The sequence below is a fragment of the Salvelinus sp. IW2-2015 genome, linkage group LG35, assembly GCF_002910315.2.
Source record: "Salvelinus sp. IW2-2015 linkage group LG35, ASM291031v2, whole genome shotgun sequence".
In the NCBI taxonomy this organism is placed as follows: domain Eukaryota; kingdom Metazoa; phylum Chordata; class Actinopteri; order Salmoniformes; family Salmonidae; genus Salvelinus; species Salvelinus sp. IW2-2015.
Window position 1 is genome coordinate 1,135,047 of NC_036874.1, and position 11,333 is coordinate 1,146,379.

The 11,333-nt window shown below is 46.9% G+C and overlaps 1 protein-coding gene across 1 annotated transcript in view; it reads left to right on the top strand.

The window, feature by feature from the left end:
- lipeb (lipase, hormone-sensitive b) overlaps window positions 1-11,333 on the top strand; it is a 44,481-nt gene that overhangs the window by 29,686 nt on the left and 3,462 nt on the right. The window contains exons 10-13 of the mRNA XM_070437480.1: window positions 1,295-1,522; window positions 1,649-1,807; window positions 2,859-3,085; window positions 6,578-6,613. Of these exons, the coding sequence (XP_070293581.1) occupies window positions 1,295-1,522; window positions 1,649-1,807; window positions 2,859-3,085; window positions 6,578-6,613 (650 nt within the window). The remainder of the gene's footprint in view (window positions 1-1,294; window positions 1,523-1,648; window positions 1,808-2,858; window positions 3,086-6,577; window positions 6,614-11,333) is intronic.

Sequence of the window (11,333 nt, forward strand, 5' to 3'; positions counted from 1 at the left end):
ACCCTACTGCTGGGCCACAAGAACCACCACCTGCTGGTAGGATAAACACACTATTACCCACTTTATCTAACCCTACTGCTGGTAGGATAACACACTATTACACTTTATCTAACCCTACTGCTGGGGTAGGATAACACACTATTACCACTATCTAACCCTAGCTGGTAGATAAACAACACTAACCACTTATTCTAACCCTACTGCTGTAGGATAAACACACTACTACCACTTTATCTAACCCTACTGCTTGGTAGGATAACACACTACTACCACTTTATCTAACCCTACTGCTGGTAGGAAAACACGAACTACCACTTTATCTAACCCTACTGCTGGTTAGGAAAACACACAACTACCACTTTATCTAAACCCTACTGCTGTTAGGAAAACACACAACTACCACTTTATCTTAGAATAGAATGTCTTTAATGTCCCCGGGGGAAATGTCTTTGACAACATTTGATGCTCTACAGTTGAAGTCGGAAGTTTACATACACTTATGTTGAGTCATTAAAACTCGTATTTTCAACCACTCCACAAATTTCTTGTTAACAAACTCTAGTTTTGGCAACTCGGTTAGAACATCTCCTTTGTGCATGACACAAGTAATTTTCCAACAATTGTTTACAGACCGATTATTTCACATTTGACCCAAGTTAAACAATTTAAAGGCAATGCTACCACATACTAATTGAGTGTATGTAAACTTCTGACCCACTGGGAATGTGATGAAAGAAATTAAAGCTGAAATAAACCATTCTCTCTGCTATTATTCTGACATTTCACATTCTTAAAGTAAAGTGGTGATCCTAACTTTTACTAGGATTAAATGTCAGGAATTGTGAAAAACTGAGTTTAATTGTATTTGGCTAAGGTGTATGTATGTAAACTTCTGACTTCAACTGTATATATAAATAGACAGACCTGCTTTTTCAGATCGGCTTTATTCCCAATGATCTCAATATTTACTTTTGATATTTTTTGATACTTAATAGATTATTATGACAGAAAGCTAAAGACTGGTTAGCTTGGAACTCACTCAACTGAGGGCCATAGTCTCAATTTATGTCTCAATTATAAAACATTGTGGGACAAGATAAAACAACACCTATACGGTACTTGCATATCAACAACCACCCCCTCATTGCCCCATATAGACACGTGCACAGAGAGTGGGACTTGGAAGTGTTTTACAGATTCTTACTTTTACTCAGCTTTTCTCCTTTCTCTCCCTCTTTCTGTTTCTCTCTCTCTCTTGCCTCAATCTACTGACTCTGACTCTCCTCTCTCTCAGGTTGGACTGGGGAGAATGTCTGTCTGGCCGGTGACAGTGCTGGTGGTAACCTGTGTATTACAACATCGATGCGCGCTGCGTCTCATGGTGTGCGAATGCCTGATGGCATTGTAGCTGCCTACCCTGCCATCCTGCTCACCGCCTATGCCTCGCCCTCCCGCCTGCTCACCCTCTTCGACCCCCTACTGCCCCTCAGTGTGCTCTCCAGGTGTCTCAGTGCCTACGCAGGTAAGACTGTGTGAGAGGGAGCAGAGATGGTTTACTGCCCCTGAGTGTAGTGCGTGGTGTTTGTGCATGCCAATCAATGCTGGTGAGTGATGTGTACCACATTTTCCCCCTCCCCCTCTCCCCCAGGTGAGGAGCCCCAGGCAGAGAAGCAGGTGGAGAAGGTGAGCACTCTGAGCATGGTGAGAAGAGACACGGCCCTGCTGCTCAGAGACTTCAAACAGGGAGCTTCCAACTGGATCCACTCCCTACTGGACCCCAACAGAGCCGCTGCCATGGCATCAACAGGTAGGTACACGTGTGTGTGTTGGAGGGGTGTGTCTTGTGGTGAGCGGGTGTGTGTGTCTCTGTATGTACTTGTGTTCACGCATCTTAGTGTCTGACTGATGTGAAATAATATTTTCCTATTACCGGAAGGCCCATGTATGGAAGATTTTATTGACATTGATATCCACAGTTGACGTCTAATTAACCAATCACCCACGGCCACCACCCTGTTACGTCACACCCTCATCCATCCATATCAATTCACTGCTTAGTCTCAGGCCACAGGAGGCTCTCACCACTAATTGTGTTGAAACCCTGCAGTAAGCAGACTATTCCAGGCGTCACCATGTTACCTGACACCCAGCAGCTGTGGACCAGACTAATGACTGTGTCATTGAGGGGTGTACATTATTAAAGGCCATGATGGGGAGTTCATTATTAATAGAAGAGCTCAGTGAGTACAGCTTTGAGAACAGACAAGCCATGACACCTCTTACAGCTGTGTTGTGACGGGGAGATCATATCATAATGACACCATTATTGCTTAAAGCTAGAATCAAAGTGGGCACCTCGCGTCTGTTTTGGTAAAAAGCTGAGGGATGGGTCTGGAGCAATGTAACCATTCTCAAATTCATACTGTAGACAGCTATGGATGGAAGGACTTACCATCCATGTGATAAAGATGGTAGTTTTAACCATGTTTTAAAGCTTTACAGTGTTAGTTTACATTTATATTGTTTAAAACATTGGGGTGAAATAAGATTATATGTGGGATTCTGATGAGGTATGACAGTTGAACTAAGCTCATGAGGCATTTTTAAGTTATATTCTTCAACAATCAATGGTGTATATCAATATTTTGAGTCCAAAAATGTATGTAGTATCTAACAATTCTACCTTTTAATATCCATCTCCCGATAACCACACGCCGCTCACCCCTGCCTCTTCTCACCGTCCTCCAATCATGTCTTCATTGATGTTTCCCTGTTCCATAATGGCCTCAGTCTTTGTCTCTCACTTTGCCTCTGTCTTATTTTGTCGATGACCCCTTTCTCTTCTCTCTCTTCTTCAGACACGTCTTCGTCAGTGAGGAAGAGTGTGTCTGAGGCATCCATCAGCTCGCCCCACTCGGACCCCCCCGTGCCCCCTGAGCATCCCTTTGACTTCTCCCTGAGGAGAGAGTCTCTGAAGAGCCACACCTGCCAGGACCTGGCAGGCCACACCAACAACGCCAACTCCACCCCCGCTGCTGCCCCCACCACTCCTGCCCACAATGCAATGGTGTTCCCCAAACCCACGGTATGATACTGCCTGAGTTGCCCTTAAAACTTCTTATGGCTGCAATCCCGTTAACGGGATGATATGACAACAGCCAGTGAAAGTGCATGGCGCCAAATTCAAACAACAGAATTCTCATAATTAAAATTCCTCAAACATACATGTGTTTTATACCATTTTAAAGGTAATCTTGTTGTTAATCCCACCAAAGTGTCCGATTTCAAATAGGCTTTACAGCGAAAGCCCCACAAACGATTATGTTAGATCACCGCAAAATCACAGACAGTCATTTTTACAGCCAAAGACAGGAGTCACAAAAAGCAGAAATAGAGATAAAATGAATCACTAACCTTTGATGATCTTCATCAGATGACACTCATAGGACGTCATGTTACACAATACATATATGATTTGTTTGATAAAGTTCATATTTATATCCAAAAACCTCAGTTTACATTGGCGCCATGTTCAGAAATGCCTCCAAAATATCCGGAGAAATTGCAGAGAGCCACGTCAAATAACAAAAATACTCATCATAAACTTTGATGAAAGATACATGTTTTACATAGAATTAAAGATACACTTGTTCTTAATGCAACCGCTGTGTCAGATTTCAAAAGCTTTACGGCAAAAGCACAATATTCAATAATCTGAGAACAGCGTTCAGCCACAAAAGGAAGCCACACAGTTACCCGCCAAATTGTGCAGTCAACAAAACTCATAAAAAGCATTATAAATCTTCACTTACCTTTGCTGATCTTTGTCGGAATGCACTCCCAGGACTCCCACAAGAAATGTTTGTTTTGTTCGGTAATGTCCATCATTTATGTCCAAATAGCTATTTTTGTTAGCGTGTTGGGTAAACAAATCCAAAGTCAGGAAGCGCGTTCACTAAAAGCAGACGAAATGTCAAAAAGTTCCGTAACAGTCAGTAGAAACATGTCAAACGATGTATTGAATCAATCTTTACAAAGTTTTTAACATAAATCTTCAGTAACGTTCCAACCGGAGAATTACATTGACGTCAGATGTGCGATGGAACAGAGCTCCCTCTCATGTGAACGCACATGGTCAGAGCATGGCCAGGTCATGATAGACCTGACTAATTCCTGTCTCCTTCGGCCCCACTTCACAGTAGAGGCATCAGACAAGGTTCTACAGACTGTTGACATCTAGTGGAAGCCGTAGGAAGTGCAAACTCATCCATATCCCACTGTGTATTCAATAGGGTCTTGGTTGAAAATCGACCAACCTCAGAATTCCCACTTCCTGTTTGGATTTTTTCTCAGGTTTTTGCCTGCCATATGAGTTCTGTTATACTCACAGACATCATTCAAACAGTTTTAGAAACTTGAGAGTGTTTTCTATCCAATCTGAATAATAATATGCATATATTAGCAACTGGAACTGAAGAGCAGGCAGTTTACTATGGGCACCTCTGTGCACCTTTCATCCAAGCTACTCAATACTGTCCCTGCAGCCATAAGAAGTTAACAGATGTAGGATCAGATTACCCTCTCCAAAACCTAACCTTAACAATTTTTTATGGGGGGGGGGGGGGGGTTAAACTGACTTCAGATCAGTGTGGCAGCTTCATCCTCACTGCTAGAGGTCGATTTCAAGTTTTCATAACAATCGGTAATCGGCCTTTTTGGATGCCGAATTTATATTGCAATCCACGAGGAGACTGCGTGGCAGGCTTGACCACCTGTTACGCGAGTGCCGCATCAAAAAGACCTTGTGGCTACAAGGAGCCAAGGTAAGTTGCAGTCATCACGTAATCACTAGTTAATTACACATGGTTGAAGATATTACTAGGTTAACTAGCTTGTTCTGCGTTGCATATAATCAATGCGGTGCCTGTTAATTTATCATCGAATCACAGCCTACTTCAACTTCTCCAAACGGGTGACGATTTAACAAAAGTGCATTTGTGAAAAAAGCACAATCGTTGCACAAATGTACCTAACCATAAACATCAATACCTTTCTTAAAATCAATACACAAGTATATATTTTTTTWATCCTGCATATGTAGTTAAAATAAATTAATGTTAGCAGGCAATAATAACTAGGGAAATTGTGTCACTTCTCTTGCCTTTAGTGCAAGCAGAGTCAGGGTATATGCAGCAGTTTGGGCTGCCTGGCTTGATGCGAACTGTGTGAAGACCATTTCTTCCTAACAAAGACCGTAATTCATTTGCCAGAATTTTACATAATTATGACATAACATTGAAGGTTGTGCAATGTAACAGCAATATTTAGACTTATGGATGCCACCCGTTAGATAAAATATGCAACGGTTCCGTATTTCACTGAAAGAATAAACGTTTTGTTTTCGAAATGATAGTTTCCGGATTTGACCATATTAATGACCAAAGGCTCGTATTTCTGTGTGTTTATTATATTATAATTAAGTATATGATTTGATAGAGCAGTCTGACTGAGCGGTGGAAGGCAGCAGCAGGCTCGTAAGCATTCATTCAAAAAGCACTGCTTAGCAATGCTTGAGACACAGCGCTGTTTGACTTCAAGCCTATCAACTCCCGAGATTAGGCTCACAATACTAAAATGCCTATTAGAACACCCAATAGTCAAGGTCTATGAAATACAAATGGTATAGAGAGACATAGTCCTGTAATAACTACAATCTAAAACTCCTTACCTGGGAATGATGAAGACTCATGTTAAAAGGAACCCCCAGTTTTCATATGTTCTCATGTTCTGATCAAGGAACTTAAACGTTAGCTTTTTTTACATGGCACATATTGCACTTTTCTTCTCCAACACTGTGTTTTTGCATTATTTAAACCAAATGGAACATGTTTCATTATTTATTTGAGACTAAATTGATTTTATTGATGTATTATATTAAGTTAAAATGTGTTCATTCAATATTGTTGTAATTGTCATTTATTACAAATATATAAATAAATCGGCCGATTTTAATTGGTATTGGCTTTTTTTGGTCCTCAAATAATTGGTTTTGGCGTTGAAAAATCATATTCGGTCGACCTCTACTTATTGCGTTTACGACCACTTCAGATACACTTGTCACTGAATTGTTGGTGTTTGTCTTAACGAAGCCTCTTGCTGAATAATTTATGCAAATAGATGGTGACCAAGCTGCTTGTCTTGTTTCCTCCTCCACAGATTTAACTGGCGGAGGCAGGCAAGCAGAACTGTGTGTCTGAGTGTAACCTCTAGTGTGTCAGTATGGGGATAATCTCTGTGTTTCTATGAAGCCAGTCTGAATTAATGCTTCTGTCTACAGGGGGAATATGAAGAACTGTCACATGATGTCACAGTGAAACATGTCAATGTTTGTTCCAGTGATTTGAAATGGAGAAAATCTACTTGAGGCTTGTAGATTCTTAGAACAAGTGTCTGGTCCCAACGGAAAGACACATCAGTATTATCCAGTATCTAATACCATCAGGTTTCCACAGTCTTGGTCCTTGACTAGTGTTACCATGTATTGCCATGGTAACATATTTTTCTTGTACCCCTCCAGCCTGACAACGTGAGCTTCTTCCTCTCCAAAGAGGAGGTGGTGTCCATGTCGGATGCTCTGTCTTCTGTTGCCATAGCGCCCCCTGAGGGGGAGGAGGGCGTGGTGCTGGAGCACCCTCGGGAGTTCCCCCTGGGCTTCGAACCGTTGCGCTCTGAGCGGCTGGCTGAGATGAAGCTGGCCACCTCGCCTGTCGTCAGGAACCCCTACATGTCTCCTCTACTGGCCCCCGACAGCATGCTGAGAGGACTGCCCCCCATCTCACCTAGTGGTGGGTGAGAGGGAGGGAGGAGGGAGGGAGGTGGTGGGAGAGGGAGGGAGGTGGTGGGAGGGAGGGAGGTGGTGGCGTAGGGAGGGAGGAGGGAGGGAGGAGGGAGGTGTGGGTGAGAGGGAGGGGTGGGTGAGAGGGAGGAGGGAGGTGGTGGGGTGAGAGGGAGGTGGTGGGTGAAGGGAGGAGGGGAGGGAGTGGTGGAGATGAGAGGGAGGGAGGAGGTGTGGGTAGAGGGAGGGAGGTGGAGGGGGGAGGTGGTGGGGTGAGAGGGAGGAGGAGGTGGAGGGTGAGAGGGAGGAGGGAGGTGGTGGTTGAGAGGGAGGGAGGTGGTGGTGAGAGGGAGACTGACTACCTAGTGGTGGGCGGGAGGGAGGAGGGAGGTGGTGGGTGAGAGGGTAGGACTGACTCGCCTAGTGGTGGGGAGGGAGGGAGGACTGACTACTAGTACGTCGGGGAGGGAGGAGGACTCATGAACTAGCCTAGTGGTGGGGGGGAGGAGGAGGGAGGTGGTGGGTGAGAGGGAGGACTGAACCTAGGTCGGGCGGGGAGGGAGGAGGACTGACTACCTAAAGGTGGTGGGGGGAGGGAGGGAGGACTGACTACCTAGTGGTGGGGGGGAGGAGGGAGGACTGACTACCTATGGTGGGGGGAGGGAGGGAGGATGCTACCTATGGTGGGGGGAGGGGAGGAAGGATGACTACTAGTGGGTGGGGGGGAGGGAGGGAGGACTGACTACCTAGTGGTGGTGGGGAGGGAGGTGGGACTGGCTCCTAGTGGTGGGGGAGGGAGGAGGGAGACTGACTACTAGTGCGTGGGAGGGAAAGGGCAGGAAGCATGTGGGGGGGAGGGAGGAGGACTGACTACCAAGTGGTGGACGGAGGGAGGGGGAGGAGGCTGACTTACCTAGTGGTGGAGGGAGGGAGGGGAGGAGGACGTGAACTAGCTAGTGGTGGAGGAGGGTAGGTGGGAGGAGTGAGTTACCTAGAGTGGTGGGGAGGAGGGAGGGCTAGGTGAACTGACTACCAGTGGTGGGGAGGGAGGGAGGGAGGGACTGCATACCTAGTGGTGGGAGGAGGGAGACTGACTACCTAGTGTGGGGGAGGGAGGGAGGAAGACTGACTACCTAGTGGTGGGGGAGGAGGAGCGAGACGACTACCTAGTGGTGGGAGGAGGGAGGATGACTGAACTACCTAGTGCGTGGGAGGGAGGGAGGGAGGAGACTGACTACTACCTAGTGGGGGGGAGGGAGGATGACTGACTACCTAGTGGTGGGAGGGGGAGGGAGGGAGACTGACTGACTACCTAGTGGGGAGGGAGGAGGACTGACTGACTACCTAGTGGTGGCGGGGAGGGAGGAGGACTGACTACCTAGTGGTGGGAGTGAGAGGAGACGACTGACTACCTAGTGGTGGGAGGGAGGGAGGGAGCGACTGACTGACTACCTAGTGGTGGGAGGGAGGGAGACTGACTGACTACCTAGTTGAGGAGGGAGGGGAGCGACTGACTACCTAGTGGGTGGGAGGAGGAGGGGACTGCTGACTACCTAGTGGTGGGAGAGGAGGGAGGAACTGACTACCTTAGTGGTGGGAGGGAGGGAGGAGGACTGACTACCTAGTGGTGGAGGGAGGGGAGGGAGGACTGACTACCTAGTGGTGGGGGGAGGGAGGGAGGAACTGACTACCTAGTGTGGGGGGAGGAGGAGACGACTGACTACCTAGTGGTGGCGTGGGAGGGAGGACTGCGACTACCTAGTGGTGGGTGTGCGGCGAGGAGGACTGACTGACTACCTAGTGTGGGAGGGAGGGAGGGTAGGGTAGGGCAGGACTGACCTGACTACCTAGTGGGTGGGAGGGAGGGAGGACTGACTGACTACCTAGTGGTGGGAGGAGCGGCAGGGAGCGACTGACTGACTACCTAGTGGTGGGAGGAGGGAGGACGACTGACTACCTAGTCGGTGGAGGGAGGGAGGAGGAGACTGACTGACTACCTAGTGGTGGGAGGGAGAGCGGACTGACTGACTACCTAGTGGTGGAGGGAGAGGAGGAGACTGACTGACTACCTAGTGGTGGGAGGGAGGAGGATCTGACTGACTACCTAGTGGTTGGGAGGGAGGCGCAGGAGCTGACTACCTAGTGGTGGGAGGGAGGGAGGAGACTGACTAACCTAGTGGTGGAGAGGGAGGAGGGACTGAACTGACTATCGTGGGAGGGAGGAGGGAGGACTGACTACCTAGTGGTTGAGGGAGGGGCGACTAACTCGAGTGGTGGGTGGGAGGGAGGGAGACTGACTACCTAGTGGTGGGTAGGGAGTGGAGGACTGACTACCTAGTGGAGGGAGGGAGGACTGACTACCTAAGTGGTGGGAGGGAGGGAGGGGACTGATAACCTAGTAGAGGAGGGAGACTGACTACCTAGTGGAGGAGGACTACTACCTAGTGGAGGAGCGACTTACTACCTTAGTGGTGGAGGGAGGAGGGAGGACTGACTACCTAGTGTGGGAGGAGGGAGGGAGGGAGGGAGGCGAGGACTGACTACCTAGTGGCGGAGGGACGGAGGGAGGACTGACTACCTAGTGGTGGCGAGGAGATTGACTACCTAGTGGTGGGAGGAGGAGAAACTAGGGACTAGCCTAGTGGTGGAGGGAGGATGCACTAGCCTAAGTGGTGGGGCTGCTCAGGGGGTGGAGGAGAGAAATGGAGTGTTTGACAACTGGCTTGTCCCAATCCTTTTCTGGGTCTTTTCCACCCCAATTATGTAATTTTTTTTTGCATGTCCTATAAGACCCTTGCTTGACTCAGTTGTTTATCTCTCCTTCTCCCCCTAGGCCTGTGCCGTTAGACTCCCGATGCTGGATGACTCTGTGATGTTTTGCCAAGCGCCGCAGGAGCGTGAGTAGTCACAGTCTTTGTTGACGGCTTGTGTTTTTGGACGACTCCTCTCTCTCTCTACGGCTTGTCTCAGCCTATCACAGCTCTCCAGGGAGACGTAGGGAAACGGCTAACTGTCTTGCCGTCAACCGATGACAGACGTTTCTGCCCAGAGGATCGCCAGTGTGTTACGCGCTCGTGTTGAATGCAACCGCAAGCTGGAAAGACCAAATCGCCGTTGCTTCCTCTGTCGCCACGGGTACCCAGAGAAGTTCTTTTGTCAGCACCTCATCAAGAGAGTGCAGTTCTCTGTGCTGCGGCAGGGGAGGGGCTCTAGTTCCATGATGTGGCGGAGCGTTGGCTTGTCCAGACACAGAACAACATAGACATTGTGCGGATAAATGCATAATCAGGGGTTTGCTAGTAGTGAGTACTGTTTGTTAAAGGATTTTAAAAGAACATATGAGATAAAAGGACTGGAATTGGCCCATATTTGAAGCCTGGGAGAGGAAGAAGGGAATACGAGCGAAGAAAGACAGCAGCGAGGAGGCATATGCCAAAGGATTGTAGGTAAGCAAGCCCAGTTTTTGGAGAGTGAACAAAAAAACGGATAGAAATTGCGTACCTATGTTGGTAGTTATAGATAGATGAGATAGCAAGTTAAACCTATCAAATGCAACCTCTTCCGCTTTTCAAGACTCTCAATTGCTGCTTGCTGTATTGCCCAAATGCGAGAGCAACATTGTGCGTGTAACCCATTTACTGGTTGACACACACACACACACACACAAAATCACTTTGCAAGCTTTGTTGGGCTGCTGTGTGTGCTCATGCTCGGTTGTTAGGAACTTAGTGAGTTGTTCCGAGCCTGGACGATTATAAAACAGCACAGAATACCAGATAGCGTTTGTGGGTGAATGGGTCGATCCATCTCCCCTATAGAGGACAGTTGCCGAGTCCCTTAATCATGATAAGTGGTAGACGATGCAATGCAGCTCCTACAAAGTGCATTCACACTGTAATGGCCACTTGTTTGTTTAGGAGCTACTCTAAAATCAAGGCTTACATAACTTAAGTAGAACTCTGGGTCTGTTAAACTAAGTTGGTTGTGAATACTGCCCGCTGTTTCGGTCACTTGACTCTGCTGATTGGCCCCAGCAATAGGGGAGTTGCTGTCAGCACTGAAACAACAAACTTAGAATGAAGGACTGGATATATGAATTAAGGAATGTTTTGGAATTCGTGATAAATTATGCTTAAGAAGAAATTGTTAGACCTACTATCTTGAAAATTTTGTTATGCCAATATTATATTTAAGATCTGAGAATTGTTATATGTACATGAGATTATAGCCTTTGGTTTCATATGTAATTTATTGTACTACATATTTCTGGATCTCAAAAATAGTTGATATCTTACATGCTGTGAGGTGTTGTGATTTTTGGAAGATAATTAATAACTTTTATACTTAACGTATAATGTCTGCCCTCTAATTGAGCTTAGTTCAACTTTTATTTTAATGCGCTCATGTGATCATGCACCTCAACATCATGAATCCCACATATAATTACACCTTATGTGTGCACTGTTCAAATGTGTCTTTTTATAAGATAGCATATCTG